Consider the following 26,904-nt stretch of genomic DNA (forward strand, 5'->3'; position numbering starts at 1 on the left):
AAGCTTTAAAGATTAAGAGCAGGACCTTGAAATGACCCAGAGAGAAAGAGAGAGACTAAGTGGTTTCTGCAGCCAGTCTCTTCCAGACAGCAGGCTGCTGCTAAACCCCCAACGCCTACAACCAGTAGCTCCAGCTCAGAACCACTCCAGCTCAACACCTTGGTGTCTGGAGGGGCAAGATTAGAGCTGCAAGGCCCAAAAATGGAGTTTAGTTTTCTAGAAACCTGGAATGGAGGGAGACATTACTGACTGCATTTGCTACCCTATGTCTAGAATATGCCTGTTTTTCTGGATGACATCACTCGAGTTGCATTTACCCTGAAGTGATGATGTTACTAAGTCATATGGGGAAGATACTGCACACATTTCCAAAGTTCTGGTTGTTTTTGTTTATCTTCCTCCTATTCTCTTGCAAAACGGGGACAAAAATGGGATGCAGAAATCCAGCTGAATTCTAACCAGTACTGAAGACACCAAGTTTATTGCATTTCATTGGCTAAATTCCTGGTTTTAAACCCTAGGATGCCCCTTACCTTTCTCACAGCACCACAATAACTGCTTTCGACTCACAGTTCCCAAAAATGTCAGATCATTTCCTGTCAAGCTGCTGACAAGTCAGGTGTTCCTCTGTCTTCATTTTCTGCCTGACCAGTACCTCCTTGTGCTCTAGCCAATTACTCCTAAATGCAAGGTTTTGTACTTCACTGACCTGCATCCCACTGCAGCAGAGCAAAACACTAGGATTTCAGGACACCAATCTGCAAATTATTGGGTATGTGCATGTAGGAGAGAGGGAGCAAAACATCCTCAACCTTAACACAGTCAAGTTAAAGCACAACACTTTCACAGCAGGTTAAGCACAAACCAGGATTATCCAAGGGAAGTATGCCTCTTATACCTGCAGGCACCTCAGAGGAGGTGCTGAGGGGGGCATCCTCCCAGGCAATTGTCCCCTCTTCCCTCTGCAGCAAGGTACATGTGACTTTTTGTGCTCATCTGCAGTTCACTCACTGATTTACTCCCGAACATCCCCGTCATTCTTCCTTCACTCCATTCTCATCATTTCAGCCTTTTGCAACTATCACCACCTGCATAATTTATCCTAAAGGTAAGAAAGAATGGTCTGGAGGAAGACTGTAGTGGGAACACATCAAAGAAAAATGGGTCACAACAGCTACAATGGTAGCATCTAACACAGCCAGTCCTGGTGTGGCACCCAAGAGCCAGTCCTGGTGTGGCACCTAAGGCAGGCAGCTGAAACATGAAAACACAACACTTCCTATTGACCCACAATTAATTATCAGAGGAACGACTTCAGAGAGCAAGGAAAAGACCAGGGAAGGTGAGGGCTACATACATGACAACAGACACAATAGTTGTTCTCTTTGATTTCACAAAACCCATTTCAAAAGATAATTACGATAATAATTTGTAGCCCAAGCTTTGATGCACCTTAGTACACCCAGTTTCATACCTCCCTATTCATCTTTGCAGAGGAATGAAGGACCTCCCAGCAGACTTCACATTACCTGGCAGGACAGGCCACTGGAAGAAGCAATTACTCAACTGAGTACAGATTGCGCAATTAGGAGGAGGCCTGCACACACATGCAAAGTACACACAAACATAACCTGATTTTTAATGTCAAAACAACACACTAGACATGAAATTCCAAGCAGCAAGGTTATTTCCATGTGTTTTGGGTTTTTTCCTAGGATAGCCACCACAGAGAAAATCAGAATCGTGTTTCAGGAACAATTCATATCATTGATTTTATGTGCCCAAAGGAAGCAGAAATTAAAACAAGGTGGAAGGTAGCTTGCCATTTCAAGCGCAAAGTCAGGCAGGAAAAGCACCAACTGGTCTCTGGCTTGCCAACTTGCTTGGCGATGCCATTGTGGGGTGTCAAAAAGCAATGAAGTTAAAATCATTAGAATTATCACGGAGACATCAATGGAAGGAAAAGAAAACGTGACGAACTCACGCATACTACTACAAAAAAAGATCTCAAAAGAAAGTTTTTCCTTCATCTTACTTGATTTCAATTAATTATAAAGTTAGCTGGAAATAAGAACTTCCTGTTCTCTGCAGCAATTTCTATCACCTCTGCATAAAACTGAAAACTGTATCAACTTCTATACGCAACGCTCTGGCTGCATTGGAAGGGAAGCTCAGTTCAGCTGTATTCAATACTCTATCTATCGAAGAACTTCTAACTAATTTAATTTCTAACAGAACAGTTTCTTTATCTTCCAATAGTTATAAAAACATGACCTAAACTGGTATGTATGGAGTAGACATACACACATGAATATCTATAACATATTATTTAAAATTCTTCTCTACATGAAATAATCTTCAGAGGCACCGCTTACATTTTTGAAAAGTATTCATCAAACAAAGGCAAGACTGCTATCACAGAAAGTAGAGAAACCAGTATAAGCAAAAGGGCTGCATGTCTTAGTGTTAACAAGCCCTGACCAATTCAGAATACAGTTATTTTCCTTCTGGCACAGCTGTATTACTCACATGCATGAAATCCATGCCAAAACGCACCCATAAAATTAATTACAACTATCCAGTCTAATATAGTAAACAACAAGGCAAAAATAGCTCTAGACTGTCTGTTCATTTTATATCTTAAACAAGATAATCACCTAAAAGGCCCAGAAAAAAAGTTTTGCTAAAAAGCAAATTTTATACATGCATTCACACAGACACATGTTGATGGTAATTTTTGTTTTCACTTTCAGTTCTCAGAGATGGTTTATGGAAACCTGTGTCATCTCAATCCATGTGTACCAGCAATCACTAAAAAAAAAAGGTAGCAAGACAGAATATTCAAAAAAACACCCCCCCACCCCCACCCCCCCCCTCCCTGCTAGCCTGGCTAAATCAATTGCAGGAGTTAAAGAAATCAATACAGGTCTTTTCTCCAAGAATATAAAGGGAGGAATTAAATCTCAAAGCACAAAGAAACTGAGTTTATAACTTCAGGAGCACCACCCCAATATAATCTTCTACACTGACTATTATCATATAAGAAAGATCTCAATTGTCAGAACCAACCACCCTCATTTTTCAAGTTCCAAAGAACTATAAAAATTTATTAGACTAGTCAAGACATTCATCTGAATAGATTTCTTACAGTATGCCATCTTTTTAGAGAAATAAGAGCAAATGTAGATAGAAAAGTCGTAAAATTCTTAATCGCAGAAAATGGAAGACGTGTGCATACAGAGGGAACAATTTTATCTTTTCTGTTCCTATACAGACCTGTATGTACCCACTTAACCCCACACACTCCCGAAACCTCAGTGTTTCTGAAAAAATATGCTTATTTATCTAAATTTAGTAAACATTTACTTACCCTGCATCCTCCTGGAAGCCTTCCAGTTCATCTCTTTGTTCTGCTAGGGTGGATTCTAGATCCAGATAAGTACCGTTGTGAGACAACTGCAGGGTGCAGTCATCAAGCTGTAGAACAAAATTCAGATCATTAGATTACAGCCATCACTCTCTCTAACATACCTCTAACATCACCTTCCCATCTTCCAGGTCCCCAGACAAGAACTCCCTACAACAAACCCTGTTAGGAGTGGAGGAGAAAATGGGTGCTGTTTGGCAATTTATGCAAGTCCATATTCACTAAACCATGCTTGGTAACAACAATATCAACACAACTAAAACACACAGAAAAATTTATTTATTTGAACATACAGAAGGAGATTAGAGGGGTTTATCACAGCGCTTTTAGAATCCTATAAAGAAAGAGAAGTTAATTTAAATGTATATCTAGGATATGAGTGAGTGTTCTCTGTTCTTACAGCACATTTAAGTAGAGTTTCTAGGCTTCTGGATGGAGCTGGAAGAAAGAAGCAGCTGTTTTGTGAACTACTGAACATCCCCTACAATGAAGGATACAGCCAAGGGACAGTGAAAGGTGTGGCAGTCAAGAGTCAGGGTCCTGCAGCAAGGGAGAGTGCAGTCAACCAAAACCCAGATTTTCTGGCGTTCTCATTTTAGGGACAGGCACTAACTGGCCTCAGAGGCTGCAAGGAAGACCTTCCTAAGTACCAGGGGGGGAAGGACTGGACATTCATACTAGCCTCCTGCAAAGGTACTGAGGTAACCAAGGACCAGACCTGAAAGCAGAAACCTGCCTGCAGTGACGCTGAAGTGGGAGAGAGCAATTAATAAACCCTCTTTATTTCCATCCTGTCTTTCCTCATCTTCAAGTTTTCCATTAATTTTTCCAGGTGTTAAAAAAAAAAAGTCATATTTGGTCAAGTTAGACAAGGAATTTTTTTTTTTTTTTTTTTTTTTTAACAGGGAGCTCGTCACAGAAGGTGGTCTAGGAATATCCACCCCAAAACTCTGGCTAACTCGTTGCACAGAAATACAAAATAATTACTGGATTGAGAGAGTAAACTGAAGAAGCCCAAGCGAAGAGCTAGAAAGTAACATGAGATCCTCTCTCACCATAAGATAACCCAGTGTCAAATCACAAGGAATGAGGAAAAAAGCCTTCCCAGGGCAGGGAAACAAGAAAACATTTACCAAAGGGCAGGTGAAAGTACAGAGTTGTCTTGTCTCACCACTAGGGAGTTATGTGACCATCTGCTTGGAGAACCCAGCCCAGAAGCAGAGAAACTGCCACCACTGAGCCCAGCTGGATGGGTTGCCGTGGACCTTCGTGTGTCAGCACCACACTGGGGGACCTTTTTTAACTGCTTCCAGGTTCACAAATATTGTAAACCCCAGATGTGTTAATAGATACAAAATCCAGTCTGATAGCCAAGCAGTCTCAGACTGACCTGCCAAACAGAAGAGGTGTCATTCCTCTGGATTTGGCAAAACAGACAGGTCCTTTGTATGCCTCCATCTACCAAAAGGCAACCGTGACAGTGGTGGTGTAAAGGTCACTTTGGGACAAGAAGAATGTTTAACACCATGCTCCATACCAATCTGCCACAGGTGGCAGCCAATGACTCTTTGAAGGGGTAAGCAAGGATCTGAAACAGCCAGTGACTCACGGAAAGGAAATTACAGTCCTTTATCACATCCATGAATTTTTCTTTCTGCTCTTTTTAACACTAGAGAAGAAAATCAATGAGAATCCATCTTTGATGAATTACGTCTTTTAACTTCCCATCAAAGTTATGGTTCCCAGTAGCTGTTCAGGAAAGCATGATAAGCAGCCACACTTCTTATCTGGCAGTCAATATTAAAACTTAAGTCACCCAGTTTCCTATCATTGATTTATATATGCAAGAAAACAACACAAATAGTCTTTGATTATTCTGGATTAATTAGAAATACTGCAGAAGAGCTCATTTATAATTAGCAAGTGACAGAACGCAACTTTTGGGTTAGACTACACCATTATGCTTTGCACTGTTTGCAATCTGAAAGAAAAGTTCATCATCTGGAGAAAGGGAAAGGGTAGAAGGAGGAGGTAAGGTTGTATTTCAAACCTCTTCCATTTTTTACTTCCCTTTTTTTCCCCCTTGGGAAAGAGTAAGGCAAATAAGGTGACATAAGTTTTTATGCTGACTCCTGGGGATAAAAGAAAGGGAAGAACCTCCAAGAGCAGCTCTGATTTAAGAATACCAACAGTATTACTACCATGTATCCTTCCAGTTACAAAGGATACTATTAACCTATTCTAATTCAAAATACACTCTTTAGAGAAGAAAGACTAAATACTACTCTGGGAAACTTTTCCCAGTAGTCCAAAGTATCTAATGAAATGCTAATTTATTCAAAGTAATGCCAAAAGGCAAACTACTAATTAGATAAATGTTCTGCTGTCACCATGGAGATTAGGAGATCTGCCCACAATTTCCAATTATACTACATAATTAGGGAAAAGGAACTGTGCTTTACAAATATCTTATGACTTTAGTGTATAAAAAGCGTGATGAGAACAGGAAGTACTGCATGTACAAAATAAAGAATAGGACATTCTACCTATGTTCATCTCATCTCCATAGTTTCAGCTGAACATGCTATTCGTTCAGACTTTAAAGTGCTGTACATGGCACACTATATTCATTAATAGGAGTCAGGGTAATGGGAGATATGGCAATATCTTTAATTTCCATTACTTAACACCAAGTCCTGCCTAAAAGATTTTTTCTTCTCTTTCATGTGTACACACAGAGATGGAAGGGAGCAAAATAACACTTTCAAAAGGAGCGTAAGTATTAAGGCAATGGACTCTAAAATCCTCCTTATATAGGATCACTTTGCTACTTTGCCTCCAAGCTTCACTTGCACACATATTTTGCAGGCAGAATACAAAAAGAGAAGCCACCTTATGAATTATTTTTAATTAGTAAATTGCCTGCATTTTTCAACACAAAGGATGGCTGATGTTCACTCATTAGTGCTTATTAGTAACAATTCAGGATGTTAGTCTCTCCTCTCTGCTCAATGTTAATCCCATGTTTATCTGCTACGCATCACTTCTTCCATCTCCAGAGACCCTCACAAATGGCCCCATCTAGTTCATTCACAACATGCTCTTCACCTTGATCATAATTCACATTAAAATCCTTATTAACAACCATTTTCTCTTAGGAGAATCAAAAGGCAGAATCCATAAAGACTGTCTTTCTAAGAACATTTAACGGAGATGTTTTCCATAATCGTGAAGGAAGACTGCTATTCTGACTTTTCAGAAATTAGTTCCATTCATTTCACTTTGTTCTTCACAATTCTGTTTAACTCTTCAGTATTCCTTACTTGTCCCACAATTCAGATCTGCATTTTGTTGTTATTAAACTGCATAATTCATTTATACTATTGCCACAAGGTCAGATTCTCCAAGATCTTTTCATAAGCTTACGAATCCATTTGTTCTAAAATCTCTCTTGCCAGTCCCTTCAAGTAATTTATATTTTTCATATTACACTTTGCTGTATTTCCCAGAAGAGCCAAAAGGTTGATAGAAGTCATTTAAATGCAACTCATCCTGCAGGCTTTACGACAATTTCCCATACTTGCCTATAGTCACATTAAAAGAATACTACAGGTTATCACGGAATCATGAACATAAAGACACACTGTCAGACAGGACAAATGTAATGCTACTTCTTCAAGTCAAAAAAAGGGTTACTCCTTTTTCAGTCTTCTGCAAGTTTTTTGATTTTAGATAAGCATCAAATGATATCATGAACATCTGTAAAGCTATAAAAACTATGCATGCATTTTGATTACATTCTCATCTTCTCAAATTAACAGTTTCTTGAGAAAATATCCAGAGTACATTTTTGAATCCCTATTGATATTCCCAAATTCTCTTGTCTCTATAAACAGTGAGTCTACCTAGAAGTAGTGTCTTTCACACGAGTGAAGGAAGAAAAGCTAAGGTACATGCAAGAATCATCAAAACAAGTGTTTTCACCAGGATCACCAGCTGTGGATAGCCAGAGCTATCAGCAACCATTCTCCCACTGGGTTTACATGAAGGAAGCAAGGAGAATATGGCTGTCTTTATGCAAGTATTCTTCACTAAACATGTAACTGATGTGCTAATGTGCTAATTATCTCCATTTTCATATTGAAACCTAGTTGAAATATTAACATCTGTACTCTGTCACAACAAGATAGGTATCAAGAAGTAGTAGGTGCTTAGGTGCTGATTCACTGACCTACAACTGTCTAGTCTGGACGAAAGGAGAACCTGGAAAACGCATCTTAAGCAGCACTGACCTCACTAGCTCTTCGTTGATTTTCCATAACTGACCAGAAACATGGAAACAATAAGAGAACCAGATGTTTCTATAAAACAGCCTGAAATGAAAGTAAAGGTACTAAATTAAACCAGTTTTTTTGTAATAAATGTTCCAAAACAGGAACTGAGAGATGTTTGAACTTTCTTGGATCATAGATGGTATCCACACTGTCCAACCATTATAGTACCTATGCTGCAACTGTAACCGGCACAAATGGAAAACTAAAAAAGCATCAGGTACACACACAGACCTAAACACCATCATCCCAAAAATTTCATACATATATACATATGCATATATATTATCCCAGCAGTGTTCAAAAAAGTAACAATTGCCTGAATTTGAGAGTCAGATCCCTGAATCAAAAATTGAGCCCTCAGAAAGGAAGGAACAGCTTTGTCTGAGAAGCCAGAGCCAAACAAGTACAGATAAACACCAGAACTTCAGGACAGCATCATCTACTGTCTGTAACCATGACGTACTTTTCTCTTCATTCACTTTCCAAACATCTTCAGGAAACAAGACAGGTTACACACGCCATTCTGCAGGTGTTCTCAGAGCAGAACCACCCTGTGCTTTCAATAAGGCAAGGCAAGAATTAAGAAGTATGTGATCATATTGCTACTGTTTGAAACATAATGTATGTGTCCAAACAGAGGAAAAAATTTTTTTTCAATTTAAAAAAAAAAAATCAAGGTTACATTCACAATTTTTATTTTGCGTACAATAAATATTTGTGTTGCAAGCATCTCCAAGTAAGTACTTAAGAATATATTTTTCAAGTGAACCAGAATGATAGTTTCAGCACAAGAGATTTTACTTATGTCCTTGTGAGTCATCACCACAGTTAGAAACTCTTTAAATAACCCTGAAATAGAGTTTTCCCACAGGAAAATGGAAATGTAAGAAAATGTAAGGGAAATGCAAGAAAAATGAACAGTAAGTACATAAAAAGACCGTAAGATTGTAAGTAATATTTATACTGTTGAAGTTTCTGCTTACAGTTGTTTCACTCTGAGAAGCTGAGCACAATTCATTACACATAAGCAAACAAACATCCAATTAAATGGTTAAAATACCAGAACATTTAAAAGCAGAGCTTCCTAGTTCCTCATCCTTTTCCACTTAACCCATTACAGAGTGAAACCGTACCACACAAGAGGAGAAGGGTGTCCTGACTTTGATTATAACTAGAAACAGGCACAGCAAAGTCAGAGCTGAAGAGCTCAGGCTTTCCCCTGCCTCGGGGGTCATCCCCACCTCACCAGCACCCAGAGTGCACTCTGAGGCAACGTGCCCGTCTGCCACATGAACACACCCAGGTTGGGGAAAGTTAAGCAACCAACTCACGCAAGTGTTCCTTATAGGCTACCTGGAGATCAAGAACATCAGGCAGAAACTCAGTTTGTCATCTTTTCCAGGTAACCAAATCCAGCTAGTAGTGGCTAGTCCCTCAACCTGTGGGGTCAAAATAATACATACTACAAGGCTATCAAGCTTTAAAGGACTCAAAATAGTTTGATAGTAGTACACCATTGATGACATTTTTCTAGTTTCAAGCACTGACCCACAGAAAGAGGTAATACCCATTTCTCTTCATAAAGAAGCCCTTGTTGCTGTGCAACAGGAAAGCTTGTAATTTCTCTGAATTTCAGAGTTGAAGCACATCATCATCAAAAGGAGCAAGGAACACGGGGGGGCGGGGGGGGGGTGTGTGAAGAACAGCAGCAAGAAAAGGTGACCATCAGCAACTAGTTTCATGCATAGAAGAAAAAAAAAAAAACAAAACAAAACTGAGTTTGGTCACTTTTTCATCTACTGCCTTTAGCTTCTTACAATCCAAGAGAAACACCTCAAACCAGAGGGTGGGGAGCACGAGAACAACAAAACATCTGCTTTGAGACACACAACCCACACATCCACCCACAGACTGAGTGCTGCCACCTGCTCCTCCTCACACACACTTGCGAGCACTTCAGGTACATACCAGTCTTCTTAATCAAGAAGCCCAGTGGGTAAATAATTCAATGCAAAGGCAACACACGCCTTACCATGCCAACAGAAACTCTGGCAAGTCTGTTTTCTCTTCCTCCAGATGTGGCTTTGCCACATTAGCCCACATCCAAAGTGGACTTTCCTTTGGTTTGGTTTAACTTCTCTGTCCCAAGGCAGCAGTAGGTTGTCAGAGGCTAAGGCAAAGGAAATGCCAGAGGCACCCTCCTGCCTTTTCAGAAAGCACAGCAGAGCCAAAAGTCATTAGAAAAGCTTCTCTTCCCTGTCTGTTCAAGGACCACAGAGCTGTATTTTTCAACAATCACAGAGAAATGCTCTTTCCTCAACCCCTTGCCCTGAGAATCCATTCAAAAAAATTATTTTGAACAAGTCTCTCCTAAACACCAAGGAGGTGTTACCAAGTCAACAACCAGTGTAAAGACAGAGACAAACGCCCTCACGATTTTATCTTCCATTTAAATAAACGTAGGCACTGTTCAGAAATTCAGTTTAGACAGTGATCAAGGATCACATTCATAGGATGAAGGGCCTTACATTATGAGACAGGAAGATACACTTATTAACTGGTGTTAGTACAAATCAACAGAACCACTTGACTTTGCAGCCACTAGCTGGAAGTACAACCAACTCTCACCAGATTTCCAGTAATTCCATCAGGAGCTAGTGAACAGATTATTTTGCTCATTTGGTTGTTTCCAAAACTACAGGGAAAGGGAATGAGAGGGAGAGATTAGAGTAATCCAGTATCCAATTACAGACATAAAAATCCCTCTTCAATCCTAGCTTCTGGCACAGACTTGGAAAATCCTTATGTTACTCAAATGTCTCAGCTCATCTTTAATTTAAACATTATTGGGTGGTAATTGTCATTAGTGTTGGCGTGCTCCTTACTCATCTACAGGATGCTTTGAAGAGTAGGGTTGATAAAAAGCAAAGTTCCTTTATGCTCAGTTTTTCCTTTCTAAATCCAAAGCCTTGTTTTCCTTCACACATCACAAGTGTGACACATCTGCACACTCCAGCTACAGAGTTTTTAAACATGCTCCCTTCTGGTTCAGCTGTTTCTAGTGCAACTGTGATCCTGTTTATTAAGGCCAACAAATGCCATTTTCCCCTCTGCATTCCTATCTCCACCCCTTCTTTACCTATTCTACTCAGGAAAAAAGAAAAAAAAAACCCACCAGCTCTGCCTGCTTATGAGCCCAAATGTATTCCATATTTCCATATTAAGCAAACTGCACAAAATGGTTTGTGCAAATAAATACTTAACACTTTTTCATCCAAGACCAAGTTTCAAACTGAGAATGACCATGCTATATTCAGAAGGCCTCATATTTTAATACTTCTGAAATTTTTTGAGTTACAGATCAGGTGATGCAAGTTTTCAGGACTGGCACACAGCTGGCCCTTTAAAACCTAACAGGATTGCTATCACTGTTAGTTCTGAGTAGTGAAAAATGGGAATGGTCTAATTGTATCCCACAGACCACAGTCAACCCACCAGAATAATTATCTGGCTTCAGAGCCACCACCAACCGCCCTCTCACTGAGGGCTTCAGTCCCTCCCTTCTCATGTGAGCTGGTGCTACCCAGCCTGTGCCATGGTTATGCATGTTTCAGTCATCACCACTTAGGGCAACATGACGGGGAAAGACCAAAGCATCTAGTCCAGGAGTGATGCCACATGACCCATCTCAGGTAAAAAGCTTAACATTAATGAGATGAAATGAAAGCAATTAATCTGTATGTAAGCCAAGTGTTAGTGCCCAAAATTAACAGTGTACTCTAAAAAGTGCCCTCATCTTCAAGTATGACAGTAACCCAACATACAAACACTGTATCTTGATCTAAAAGTCCCTATGCTCCAAATAGCTCCACTGCAATTGCTTAAAACTATACTACTCCCCATGCTTTTTTTTTTAAATTTAGTTTTGTAACTCACAGTATTTTCTTAAAAATTCTTTTAAAATTACAACAAAACCCATACTTTTATGATGTGAGAGTTTTAAAAGTAAGGTCAGGCACATGCTCTATATAGAAAGCCATTTATGGAGAAGGCAGCTGTGCCACCTTCAGTCATACATGCTCACGAAAGTCAGCAGGGTTTCTGAACTCCAGCAAACTCCTTCTTCCATATTCTAAATTTAGAGGCTGGAGAAAAAAAACCCAAAACTGATTTGCTAGGTATGTGACCTTACATTATGAGAAGTAATTTAGCATGTACAATAGTATTCCCCAATTTTACAGCTCTTCAGGAGTGATTAGCATAGCTTATGGGAATAGTTACTAGTGCTAACGCACCTCTGGTTTAATTTTAGCACAGTAATTGCCATTGTCAAACTACTTCACAAACTTTGTACACTTTGCTGAGCTTATGTGCAGTTGGAATGATGGAGACATGCCTACACACAAACTATAGGCCGAAGGTTTGCGCAATTGGGCGTAGGGCCATCGGAGCACAATTAAAAGGAACTGCTACTCTGATACGAAAACACTGGTATTTTGAACGTAGCCTGCACTCCTAGTCTGAAACAGCAGCTTTTATCTCTGGCCTGGTAGACGCCACAAAATATTCCTGGGGTCAGGTAATACAGTGCATGGAGTGAAACATTAATGCCACATTAGATCCTCAAGAGCCACTGGAACAATACACTGCCAATAAAAATATTCTGCTGAAATAACAAAGACACTGAAAACAAACACAGAAAGCTGTTATATTAATATTATGGGTTTGACTTAAGAATAACAGAAGGAAGTTCAGAGTTCAAAATTCTGGAACTGCTATTTCGAGGGGCTCTGAAATACAGTCAACACACCACAGCAAAAAAGTAACACGTAGATGCCTACCTGTTGCCATTCTTAGACAATTATGTCACTGACTCACAGACCTTTTGCTTCACAATCCCCTTTAAGACAGTGCTCCACAACAAGCAATTTAGAGTTCAATAGAGTATGAGTGTCCAAATATGACACCATGGCTTCCAACAGCAGCCACACAGGCATTGTTAGATAGCGCATGAGCACTCAGTGTCAACAACCATGGAACAAGAAAGCCAAATAAATTCATCTAGAGATGGGGATTACTGCAATGTTTAATATGAACTTTAAAAAGCTAACTGAAAACATTAAAAATAAGTTAATTTCTGCATAAAATCTATGCAGAATTTCATGCTGCATGGGCAACTAACACACATTCTTTCTTCCCCACTTAATTATTTTAAGTTAAATTAGTTATTTGAGATGACATGCAAACCAAACAGCCAACAGTAGAACTCAACAAAGTCAAATTGTTTAGACTAAAAATGCTGCGGTTCTTTAACCCAAAAAACCTACCACATTTTCTAGGTTTCTCACAGTAAACACAACGAACCTACAGGATAAGAGTAACCTAACCTCTGCATCTTGTCACTAACTTTTGGGCACCTAGATTCTTCCATTCCCTTTCCCCATCCATGTTGAGCTTTTCCTAAATAAGGTGACAAAGAGCTAGCTCTTCTCACCTTTGTGGTTAGGTATGTCTTCAGCTGAACAGAAAGGAGAGCGGCCATAAGAACAAGATCCTTTATCTGGAAGTATATACAGCTTTTTGGTTGAGACACAGGGGGTGCCTACAGCTGACATGCTCTCATTACCATTTGGCTGGAATTACTGTGAAGTATCCAAGGAAATGGAAATAATCTCTAAGAAGGAGATAACTCAAGAAAAGGGAGAGGAGGAGGGAAGGGATTAGCTTCCATGGAGTTTATCATCTGAGAAATCTTTTGTTCAGAGTGTGTGTGTGTATAGGAAAAACACGGAGTTATTATCTTAGAAATCGTACTTTTAAAGGTAAGACGTAGTCCAGGAAAGCAAAAAATCATATTGAATTTATGGCAAACAATACCACCTGGCTTCTTTTGTACTTCTGTTAAACTGAAAACTGCTAAGTACTTAACTGAAAAATATTTTTTTGAAGCGATGTAGCAAAATGAACCTATAACTTGCAGCCTTTTATTCTTAATGCATGCCCTAAGAACAAGCTTTCTATTAGTATTGTCCCTGCACCTTGCTTGAACAGTTAAAAGACACAGGTTGTTCTAAAGATTGCCCCATCACTACTCTATCCGCATTTGGGACACCGCAGGTTGCTCACTACCCTATCACAAAACTAAAATACAGGACTACTGCAGAACCAGCTGCACCGTTTAGAGGCGCAGCAAGCACACAGTAATAAATAAATGCAATCTATCTTCAGCAGTGGTGGTTTCACCAACGTAAGTGGCTAAACACCTACTAGACAATATACCACAAAAAGCAAGATACCAATCCCTAACCTACTGTGCAGATTGCATTTCCACTCATATGACCCACATCTGTACCCTTTTAAAAACAGTGCAGCTGGAATGTCAGTCCTGAGATAAGCTGTACTTAAAAAAAAAAAAAAAAAAAAAATCAGTATTTGAGAGAAGAGGTTATTTGCATCCATGATCCCCCCTCCACAAATAATCAAAACTAAGGAAACCAGAGAAAGTAGAAACAAGATACCAGGCCATGTGGAAATGTGAAGCAGGGAGGTTTTGGGGAAAACAAGACAGCTTCAGAGAGGAATGGACAGGAGTTCTGAAATGACTGCAGTTCTAGCAAAATTCACAAACTTTTGAGGGCCAAAGCAGGGGAGAATTCAAGTTGATGCGAGTCAAAGAGAGTCAGTAAAGAAACAGGAAGCCCAGGGTAAATTGTCTTTTGTTATAATCAAAATTTGACTTAAAGGCTTCTGGTTAGTTATCTGAAAGCTAAAAAAACCAAAACACTACCACAAACCCATGGGTTAAGATACAGGAAAATACACTAAGCACATTCACACCAAGGGTTTGTGTGAAATACAAAAGAAAATAAAGCATGGCAGGATTACCAAAGAGAACATCATACATTTCTCAGCGGAATCATTTTTCAGACATAGCCTGAATCTTGGAGGTTTAAATAAAAGATTTTTTTCTACTAACAGTATTCTAATGACTACAGTCATCAAGTCTCCCTAATACTCAGACTGCCTCTTAAAGGCTTTGTGGTTTCAAAACCAAACATCAATTGGGAAGTCATTAAAAAAAGCATGATTAAAAAGTTTAAGAGAATGAAACTCAATACAAGAACACTGAAAAAATGATGAAAATACATGTCCCCTGCAGACTCTCTTCTTAACTACTGCTTCCAGATTTTATAAAAGCACAAGGGATCTAAAGTCAGATTTTCTGCCCCTAAGCAGAATTTATTTGGCACTTATGCTTCATATTTTTTTTTTTTTTTAAATCATTCATTTCTTCCTTGTTTGATTAGCTGCCAAGCAGTTTCAACCCCCAGCTTTAAAACAGTTGTCTGGACTAGAACAGACAAACAAAAGAGAACCTCTGCATTCATTAGGATCACATCTGAACAATACTGAAACAGAAAACCACACTCTCCAACTCAGTTACAAGTAAAATATAAGTTTGTAAGGGAAGAATGAATGCAGCATTACCAGCCATATCTCAACAGTATTCATTCCTTGCTCACACTCTGATCACCCTGTTTCAAAGGGCATAGAGAGAAAATAACTAGAAACAAATGGCTTTAGTAATAAACTCCTGATCTATTTTCCTTGGCAGCAGACAGACTTAAGATGGTATAAGGGAGGACTAAGTGATGCTATCAGAGAACAGAAAGACTGAGATGGTTTGGGAAAAAGCAAGAGAGTATCATGGCACTCAAGAACAACAACAAAAAAAAAGTCAATTGTGCTCTTAGCCTGTTTAAGAACAAAGAAATACAAAACTGCTTAAAAGTGAGCCTTAAATACAGTACATAATGGGCCAATAAAGCTTATAATTAGAGTTCAAAGTTTAGAGATCAAATGTAATTAAATACTTTTAGGAATAGCAAGGCCAATTACTTGTAATTAAGAGCATATAAAACATGTATGTTTCAAGACATCAGCCATCCAATATCTATTATTTAAATTGGTCCATTAGGGTGGTACTCAAGTATCCCCCTAAACCATCTGGTATTAGCTACTGTAGATTGCTGCGATAGTTATCACTTTCTTCTACGCACAAGAGAATCACAACGTACCTGTACTTTGCTATACGCATAAAATCTCACATAAACCAATCTACTTGGGGCCTTTGTTTTCAGTTCTTGCTCCCAACATTTTTTAAAAGCATTTGAATGACCAAAGTAAAACACAAATAGAGGTTTTGATAGGTAACATGGGTCAAACCCACTTAGACTGAACACGGTTTTCTGCAGTACTTGATTAAACTTACAGAGGTCTAGCTTGTTGATTCCAAATGGATTTGCCTGCAGAAAAGATACTGGGAGTGTTCACAGACACCTACAAGACCAAACGTAGATGGCACTTTATGTATCTAAATGCCACCATCAGCCAAGTTGGCACTTGTCAACTTTAGAGCCAATAGCCTTGTGTATGTACTCTAGTCCTCTGTTCAGCAGTTGCAACAAACTTCTTGTGGTTACTTTTAACATAGATCACTTTGACTTCATGACAAATGGTTGGGTTTCCTTGCAATGCAGCTGGGCACTGAGATGTCAAAACAGCCCGGGAGCTGCTGGTTGGAAGTGTCTGATGCTGACTTGCCACCAAAGTCAATGTATTATGGAAGAACAAACCCTTAGATATTTGAGAATTAGTGAGGAAGGAGAAGACACTGTGGACATCTTTTGAAGATTAAGCTGTCAAAATTATTTTAGAGATGCTTAAGTGGACTGAGGGGTCTGACCATCAGGAGTATGTTCTAAGGAGCTGCATAGATTGCACATAGCTCTACTCCCAAATTAGCTGGTGTAACTGTTTTTACAATAGATAAGCCTTGATAACCATTTGGCTGAATTCAAGTGCTCCTCACAGCTGCCTGTAACAAAATAATTTGGAATACCCTGTCACATACACCTGTGTCTTGAAATTGTGTGGACTAATTGGTTAGGTATTTCCCAGAAGGTGCAGGACCACTATAGTGTTGCACCTTACAAAACTAGGGACTTCTCAAGTCTGTGATGGAAGAGTGTTCTTTGGCAAAAAAACCCAAAACCGCAATAAACACAGTGATCTATGGTTTTCAGTTGAATGAGAATGTAGATGTGGTTTATGTAGGCAATGTAGCTGCATGTAGAGGAGACATCTTTAATACTAAAAGCCGAAAAGAGTTTGAAGGTTTCCACATGGAGAAACATGCCCAATACTTGCAGTTTGGAACAAAGCTCGGAGCATATTTAAAGCAGTGCCAACAGTCACACTTCCCACAGCAGAATCAACCCTAAGGTGGTTAACCCACAGTCAAAAAGCAAGCTTTTGACACATTCAGAAAGAACAAATGTTCTCCCAAGCCTTAGATCAAAGCATTCGACAAGCTCATCCCTCATCTCCAGACCTGGCCTTTTGGTACTTGCTGCATTCTCAAAAGTCTAGAAACATAAGTACATGCTTTCTTCTGACACGAGAATTACTTATATACTACCTTATGCTAGAAAAAGCATCATGTTAACTAGTAACAATGAATAATATAGGTTTCTCTTCCACAAAGTAGCTTTAATCTCATTAAAAATTATGTGGCTCAAATAAAATGTAAAACCCTCCTCTCTAATAAAAACAGCATACATTTTGAGCAAGTAGTAGGAAGGGGAGAGACAGGTATGTCTCTCACTTTCCATATATTCCTTCTATAATCATGATACTCTCTTCACTGACTTAAAAGAAACAGTAACAGCCCTAAAACACAGAAACAAGTAAACATCACATTCAAGAAAAACATAGCCATTACTCTCTCTCCAGTATTGATTTTACTATGAATTACAGCAAGAACTAATTTATTTTCAGTATGAGCTTAACCACTATTACACCACAAAAACGTAACTGAGCTTTACCTCGGAGCTGTAGCTATTCATCCTTCCCGTTTCATTCACTACGAGCAAACGTCTCACATAGCTCACACACTCCAGCAAGAGCAAGCTACAATCAAAAACTCTGAAACATGAAGCACAAAGCTCTGTTTTATTCATGGTACTTTTGTTTACCAATTAATTTGAAAGCAGTTCTTACAGTGGGAAGAGTAGCTTGGCTTGGTTCAGCTCCTGTCTTATACTACGGAGTAAAACAACAGAGGCAAAACCCTTATGTAAAAAAACAAAAAAAAGCATAAAAACAATTGCAGTTTGCAAAGTATCAAGGTCTTTGGTGCCATTCTAACCTCACAATGTATACTCCGGTGTAACTTTATCAGCTCCACAGGGATGATGTCATCTTCTCCAACAGCGTGCCAGTGAAATAAGAAACAGGTCCCTGCAACATGCAAGTACCACCAAACCTTTTGTTTGGTTTTCAGGGCTCAAAGCCTCCCCTGTTGATAAACTAGCCCTGCTCTATTTAAAGACGGGGGAAGGACTTGAGTATTTGGGATGCATTCAAAAGACAGTCCATGAAAGAGGAAAGAGTTTTGAAATTCTCTGCAGGCACTTTGCAGTTGTAGTTGGTTGGTGCATGGCCATGGCAACCCTGAGCGCCCTGGGCCATCCCTGTGGCCATGGAGACCCACACTTCTCCTGCCTCTAGACCCTCTGGGTGAGCTTTTACTTCCCAGAGAAAAAAAAAAGGCAAGAGGCAACATTGAAGCCCATCCTGGCAGTGGTCCAAAGGAAAAAACCCAAACAAAACACAAGCCAACAACAAAGATCCACAGATAGGAAAACTGCTGACAACCTAAGCAGTAGGAAGTTTCTGATGATCCAAAAGCCATTGTGAAGCCCAAATAAAAAGAAAACAGCAGCTATGGTTGTTCAGCTTGGCCAGGCAAGGAAAAGCTGACTCAATCATCCTACACCAGGAGAGGAATGCACCTTTTTGTCATGCATGAAGAAGGTTCAAAGTAAGAAATTAAAAATACACTTCTCCCCTACACAAGAAAAAAGATCAGAAAACAGTTTATCTAAGTGTTACTTCAGTGAAAAGAGCAACTATGCATATGAGAAGACATTTCTACTCTTTCTTCCTTTTTTGAAAGTGATACTTTAATTTCTACAGCAGTGGCATTTCAGGTTGGGGTTTTTGTGTCCTTTTTTTCTGAAGCATTTCATTGCTCTTCACTGGTAGAGCAAACATCCTGCTAGCTTTCTCATTTAAATACATGCTTCAACAGTTTTCAGGTTATCTGGGTTTAGACAGAGAACTACGCCCCAGATGTTTCACTGAGGTTTTCCATCAGGAAATTTGTGGCCCTTCCAGATGTCTCAGATATCTAATAGTCCAAACTTATTCTTCCTACACAACAGTCATGAATATTTTATTTCCAACAAGTTGCTTATGGGATTATTATAAATGTATCCATAGGCTATAGGTGCAGACCGCACCAGATGGATTTACGATCATTTAATAGAGTGAGCAGCAATTAAGTCTTCCTATTCCTTGCATCTTAGAAGGCAATAACTGCTGCCTCATTCTCCCCAGCAGCACAGCGACTAACTACCTTTGCTAACATTGTATTGCAGCTATCAGCCATCTTCTCTCTCAAATTGTTTAGTGTTAACGTGATCCAGTTAAGCTATCAGCAAGTGTTCCCAACATTCAGGCCAGAGAGCTCCTACTTCTAAGACCTGAGGAAAGGCTCACATACCCATCTAAGATAAGTACACTACTTCTCTTTGCAGCTTTGCCTTTTGCTTATTTTAGACTTCTTTTTCTCCCCTCAGAGAGCAGCAAAATAGTTCTAAGCAAGCAACCTTGGAAAGAAAAATTAATATCACATGCTTTTTCTTAAATAGGAAATATGTCTGCTACCATCTTCAGCAGCACTATACAAGACTGTGTTCACAGGTTTATTTAACATACTCTTGTCTGATTATTCTGGCAGAAACATCTCCCACTCCTCATACATATGCAGGCACGATTCCCAAAGAAGATACTGGGACTCCACATGGCCACCTATAGGGACAGATTCTGCACACACAGATATGTCAAGATTGCCAAAAAATGTATTGGGAAATACCAAACAGGAAAAGATGAAGGTCCTGATCTGTAGGGAGCAAACAAAGAAGTGTTCTCCCTCACTGGAAGGAGAGTCAGGTCTCGTCATAATCATGGCTATACACTGACTTCTTATTCTCACTGTAAACCCAGCTCTTCCACAAATCTGCACACACAGTTGTCTTCAGTACTTCCTGTGTCTAACAACAACGTAGAAAGCTCTGGCAATCTAGCTTACAAGGATTTGCTTAGAGTATGTAATTTTGTTTAGCTCTGCAGGCAGTTCTCATCTGAATTAGCTGTTTCTTTGAACATATTCGGATAAGGTAATCTTTAACAGAAATATATCTTTTTTTGTCGTTAAATACACTAATTGTAAGAAGTCATATCCTGAGCTGCACTAGGAAAAAATTTAAACATCTTGATTTTGTGTTTATTGGGGCACGAAACACTTTTAATACAAAAATCAAATCTATGCTATTTCTCTTTTACTCTCTTCTTCTCCAGTTAGAGATAATGTTTGTTTATAAGAAATTGCACTGATGTGTAACTGCAAGCCCTATGCACCAATAGAAAACTTAATACACACAATTCATTTGTCCTGACTGCCCTTCCAGAACCGTACGAAAATATTGAGTACTAGTGAATAAATATAGTCCCTTCTTTAGAAACAATAAATAACCGGATTGTAAACAGCCTATGGTATAGATCCGCAGATGATTCTACTATACTTTGCAATTGTTATGTAAGTGGTAACCTTGTCCTTACACTGGAGGGGAACCACGACACAGAGTTCAGTGTTGCATATAAAAGCCAGCCATGCTGTGAGTACGTGACAGTCAGAAATGCTGTGAGAGAAGCTTTGCTATTTAAGCTTATGTAGGATCTCTCAACCCCAGCATTGGCTTCCCCGTTAGCTTTGGCAATGCTGTTTTTCCTGTCTGTAGTAGGCCAGGGAAGCAAAAATCCTCCTACAGACAGCGTTTGCAATCTTAGCCAGGCCACCACAAGCACTGGATCCTAAGTTTCAGGACCTTGCCTGATCTCTGTCTGCCTCCCTCCTGCTACCCCTTTGCTACACTCAGCCTAGGAAGATGGTCTGTGACCACAGGCCCCCAAAATGTCAGAAAAGTGGAAGTTAGTGGATCCTGGCACTGACGATTCCTGTCAAAAAAGCAACTTTCACATCTCCAGTCTCACCACAGGCTGCCTGGGCAGAAGCTGGAGCAGCAACCACCTCAACCTCTGTTAGGCAACGATCAAAGTGTGAGAGAGAAATGGTGTCAGGCTATCAAGGCGCAGCTGGCCACTCTCCTCCAGAGAGCTGGTGGCAAAGGAAAGGAGACAGCCCACACCACAAGGGTGTAAGGCCACATCAAGCTAAAGAACACCTACATTTTTGTTTGGGTGGTTTTTAATTAATTTGAATTTTAGCAGACTCATTTCATTATCTTGAGTTTTGGTTTAAACACCTGATGTGGTCCCCAGCGACCTCCTGGAGAGGTGGTCAGAGGACAGCCTGTAGCACAGCCTGTGAGATCTCTGGCTGTGGGCTCCTCTGGAGAACTAAAGCATCAGTGGATTAAAGAATTCAGCCGTTGGGCATATGCAGTAACTTTTTTATCCCAACAGTACTGAGATGGTCTAGATTACAAAGATATTTGTGCACCTTAATGGCCCTGTGAGGTGTGGGGGGGGTCAGGGTTACCTGCTAAGCAAAGGCAACTGTCCAAGAGAGGAGGACAGAAACAGCTCTCAGTCACTCAGTTTGGCTGACACTGAAGAGCAAACTGAATCCAGGGCCACATTGCAGAAAGGCATATAAGAGCACCTCAGCATATAAATGAAAATAAAACATGTTAGGGGCTGACCCAGGTGTCTCTGCTTCCCTCCTGCTACAGCCCTGGCTGGCATTCAGCATCAAGTGACACAAGTCACACTTGAGAACAGGGGTAGATTTAGCACAAAACATTCAAGAGATTCTTTTCCCCAGTCATAGACCCTTTTCATACGCTACAATCATCTTTCAAAGAGAGGAATCAAGTCATTCAGCAATTTCCATTCCTGAAGGGTCAGCTCTGATTGCTAAACAACGTCACGGTAACAAGCTGACCCTCCTTTGGCTGGAAAAGACATAGTGGTTGCCGAAACCTCAACAGGATGCTAAGAGAAAGGAATCCATATTCATTACTGTCTATGGTTAAACTTGTACTGAGAGTACTTTTGGTTTATAAACCACTCTGCTGAGTTAACCTTAAACATGTCAAGCTTCACACAGGTCTATAATCTTCAGTAACATTTCATTTACTTCCAAACCTACAACAATATAAAAAAATGCAACAAATTCCATGCAAAGCCTATAGGAGTTGCTGGCTGACTGTTTTACAAGCCTAAATGATAGCTTGTGACAAAACAGCCATTTCAGTACCAAGTAGGATGTATTTTTTTTTTCAGGAAGGAGAAAAGGCAGAACTATCAAGTTCAACAGACAAGTACAAACTGGAAGTTGTTTAGTCTTACATTATGAAGACTGAATAGTTTGACAGTGTGATCAAAGCACACTAACAAAGGGGTAACAGAAAATAGAAGTACATAACCACAAGAAAAAGCAGGATAAAGGATGTACATCAGTTGTGCTCAAAAGGCACTAAGTGTCCATGCAGTAATCAAATCATATCTACAATATGTTTGAAAGAAGTACCTTGGGTTTGGATAATAAAACAATTACTGTAACTTACACAAGGATAGTGTTACCACAAAAACTTACTGCATCAGCTGTTGCTTCACTATAAAGAGCTCTTCAAGAAATAACGTTCAAGAGTCCAGCTGAGCTGCACATTGAGGCAGCTCATGGCCCACTAGTCCACTGCATCCACTTCAGATGACTCAAACTTCCAATAAAAAAGCCTCCTCTGACCCTTATCTAGATAACTTTAAGGGTGATAGCTAAGCAACTAGGAAAATGGCTTCCAAGTATCAGTCATACATCACCGTGCTTACCAAGACACACAGGAAAGTACCAGATTTACTTACTGTAATGTCTGGTCTGGAATCAAAGTATTAGCCAGCACTGGGTCATCAAGAGCATAGAGAAAATATGCTCACCTCTGATTACAGTCTGGTAAGTAAGACTAAAATTAACTAAAATATATTTGCATTGAGAGCACCTTACACATCAAGACAGTCTCTCACTGTGCTGACACTGATGAGACTGAGACCTAAGTAATTTTTCCTCCAGACCAATAAAATAGCTGGATACCAATTCAATTGTGAAATGAGTTGTGAAAGTTTTCTCAGTGGCTGGCTCAGGTATAAGACATATTTCAGGGAAGCTGGAAAGACTTAATATTTTTTGTTCCAAGCAAGAGATATACTTCTTTAACCTTATTTTCACTTATAGAAGCTTGAAGAATTTGAAGACAGCAAAATAATTCCTCTACCCCCAAATCATAGAATAACAGAGAAAGTACAAACCTATTTTCTCCTGGACAAGAACAAAACAAGGTGCCAATAAAAGCTCACTCATCAGCTTAGTACTTCATTTTGCTTTGTATGGCTTTAGCAGACTATGCTAAGGGCACAATATAACACCCAAAGGAGAACTGCATAAACAAAATGTTAACTCTAAAACCTGCCAGCAGCAACACTGGTATTTAAACTTCACAGCAATTTTGCCATTAGGAGACATTCTGCTGAAGAGCTTCTCCTGGAATCTCAGGCGCCGCTCTTCTCTGCCCACCCACCTGCTCCTGCACCCGAAGAGCCAACAGCCCACGCTCTGAAACCTCTCGTGTTTCTGGGAAAAAGGAATGGCTATTGTCCAAGAGTTAATACAAGAAAAAGAATATTTATTTTGTATTCTCCATTCTGCCACAAATGTACGTGTGCATCCAAAGGCAAACTAGGCTTTGTCTGTAGTACAAGAGTTTTGTTTTTTCCTTTTGCACTAGTGTAGTAGCTCTACCAGTTGTATCCATCTGCATATAAAGGTTTCAAAGCTTTAACTCTCCTGAACTTCAAACAGCAGCTCTTCACTCAGTGACCTCAAAAAGTTAGAAGTCAGATTTATGCTACCCAGTGCAAGCATCTCTGCAACTAATAGTACATGTTTTCCAACTGTAACTTAAGGAATATGGGCATGAGTACACAAGGCTTTCAATATTAGGTTGTAATACACAGCTTAAAGGTAATTTCATTACTAGCTTATATTTTTTTAGCAGGTTACAGCAACACCCCTTCCATAGACAGCCCTCCAGCAATTGCTTCTGAGAATTAAGAAATTATAATATCACTGTTTCCAGGTATTAAATAAGCACATTTCTTGAAAAACTACAGCCTCTCTCCAGGATAGTTTTCTTCCACTGTTACCTACAGTGGAAGAAAGGAACAGGCCCTGGTTACTTGAGACAGTTCTCTCATGCACATCACCATGGTTTCATCCACCAATAGTAACGAAGTAGTTACCATCAATGTCCAAAATCCGTCTCCTTGAGGAGGCTGACTCAGTGACCTGCAAACCACCACCACTTGTAAACTGAGCTTGAGCTTCCTGCTACAGCGCAGGCTGCAATACTGAAAAACAGCAAGGGGAAGGGTAGGAAGAATGAGACCCGGCACAAGCATTGCTTTGCTACACAGGCCTTTGAAATTGCTAAAACACCTCAATGTGTTTGTATAAACATTCTGTGCCTGGGGATTTGCACTCACCTCCCTTCTCCATAACAAAAACACACTAAACACAGTAATTAGCTCCAGTAGCACCTGATTAAGTAAATAGGTTTTTCTGTTTCCATTAGTAGCTCAAAGACAACACTAATATGAGCACCACTCAGGTCACCACCCAGTGGCAACAGCTTTACAATCAAGCCAAAATAAGTTCTACTGCAACAGCAAATATGGGAGTCGAATTCCCTGGTAGGACATATACAAGGTTATAAAAGTATGCTATTGCAGGTTATGGTAAGAACACTCGTGCCGAATCACTCATATAGTTCCCCAAGCAGCTAATTACAATTTCTCCCAAGAAATCCTATCAATATTTAACAGAGATGCCTGAAAATAAACAGCGGTTTCAGTTCACTAGAACAGATTCTCCTGCAAAATGTTTGACATAACACCTATTGACAAAGTTACAACTAACAAAGTACAGTCTACAAGAGATACTAAATTTGGCTAACAACATGCTCGCAATTGTATTCCTGTTTTGGGGCCAGGAAAACTTTATAGACCTTCCTGCTTTTTTTCTTCTCATGTACAATCACCCCAACTGCATCACCCTTTGGTTCTCTTAGGAATCTGCCTTCAGAAATAACTCAAACCATAGAAATTATTAGTAGCCACACAGAAATACAGCATGAGATCAGTCACTTTTATTTTAAATTGTCAAACAGCCAGCCTGTTACAAAGTAACATGCAGACATGACTTCAACTTCTGTATTAACCTCCCATGACTCACCTACAGAACACACTTTGTCTTGACTGCCTTAGAAATAGACAAATAACCAACACGAGAAAATAGAGGTAGGTTAAGCATTGCTTTGATAGCATCTACATATACACACAATCGCCTAAGAAAGTAATCTTTTTACAGTAATTGTTTGTAGTTTATTTTCCCTTCCTTTATTTTAACATCTAAACACAGAGACTGAGTACTTGGCAGTCTGCATCCAATACCAGTTCCTTCAGAAAAATTCACTGAGGAAAAAGAGTTTTTTCATTTGAATATTTCTTCAAAACTATATTTTATGAGTTGGTTCTTAATTAGCTCTGAGATTTAGATTATTGTTTTTATTTCAAGAAATCTAATTTGGTGGATGAAGAACACGAGAGCATAATTTTAATCAACCTCCCTTGAAACTTCTTCAAATAACACTAGCTCATGACTACTCATGAGATAGCAAGCTATTCTCCCCTTGTAAGCTGCATATATCTTTCTGAAATATTTGCTGGAATATCAGTGACAAACGATAACAACACAAAGGAAATAAATATAGCTCATCTTACACTTCATTGAAAAATATTTCTAGTCTCCTCTTTGTCGCTCAAATCACACCTAGCCGTAATGACTTCCAAATGCTATGGGCTGTTGTTACCAGTGGCTTTCCCACAGAAGCAACATCTATCTACAGAATGGTCTTAAAGCAAGAGCATTCTTTCAGTAGCCTACCAGAACTATCAAAGAATTTAATGCAGTAGGTCACTTACTTGAGGTGTAACCATACTAGCCAACTTCATCAAATTAAAGAAAATACATTGTTCAAGATAAAATCCTAGAAGTCTCTGGACAGCATTCTGCCTGTTGCCTTTGTCAACCTTTAATTATGTCATGTTACCACAAACTGCCAAAGCAAAGTGCAATTGATAGCGTACAGCACGTCTGAATAAAGTCTAATTTTAGCCTGCAATTCAATCAGCACTCTTACAACAGCTAGGATTAAAGCCCAAGACAGCCATGTTTCTATATACAGGCCAATGCAATTACATGTTGAAACACGTTGAGAGAATGTGATGGTAAACTGGAGTCAACGCTGGGAGGAACAGCGCTAGACAGACAGTTGCTCTGTGCTAGCGGATGGCTTACTGGCAGAGCGTACTCTCGCACCTCGCCCATCTTGATTAATAATCCACAAAGGAAAATATTAAAACAAATGACAGTTTTACTCCAATTGCTTTCAATATGATTTAGTGCTTATGAAAGGCAGACAACATTTTGGCAACCCTGACAATCAATATCCTTTTACCTTCATTGGCAGCTGTTCAGCTGACTTGGCTTTGGCAACACTAAAGCAGCCCACTTCAATCCTGCCCTGAAAATACTGCCAATGAGGAGACCACTCAGTCTGCACCCTGTGTGCTCCTCAACTTCTGTGCTAAGGTAGCAGTACCAGGACCTGTTTTGAAACAGCATTTGCAAGGATGCTTTTAAATACCTGTCTTTTGTAACACTGAAGAAAATATTTTTAAGTTTCTTTTCTTCAGGTCAAGAAGTTTTTATACATTAAAGTGTTAACTTTTAATGAAAAATGTTAAGCTTTCACTGTCTTTTTTAATCTTCAGGAGTCACATCTTCAGGCTTTTCTCCTGCAACTATACAATCTTTTTTAAAAAAATGAAAAAGCCTAATCTTGCTGGGTAGCAGACAGCCTCAGACTTAGAACCTATAGG

The 26,904-nt window shown here is 39.5% G+C and overlaps 1 protein-coding gene across 10 annotated transcripts in view; it reads right to left on the reverse strand.

Annotated features, from left to right (window-relative positions):
• FHOD3 (formin homology 2 domain containing 3) overlaps window positions 1-26,904 on the reverse strand; it is a 414,767-nt gene that overhangs the window by 376,699 nt on the left and 11,164 nt on the right. For all 10 annotated transcript variants that reach the window (XM_074825180.1, XM_074825169.1, XM_074825159.1 and 7 more), the window contains exon 2: window positions 3,371-3,477. In XM_074825180.1, the coding sequence (XP_074681281.1) occupies window positions 3,371-3,477 (107 nt within the window). The remainder of the gene's footprint in view (window positions 1-3,370; window positions 3,478-26,904) is intronic.

The sequence above is a fragment of the Strix aluco genome, chromosome 1, assembly GCF_031877795.1.
Source record: "Strix aluco isolate bStrAlu1 chromosome 1, bStrAlu1.hap1, whole genome shotgun sequence".
Taxonomy (NCBI): domain Eukaryota; kingdom Metazoa; phylum Chordata; class Aves; order Strigiformes; family Strigidae; genus Strix; species Strix aluco.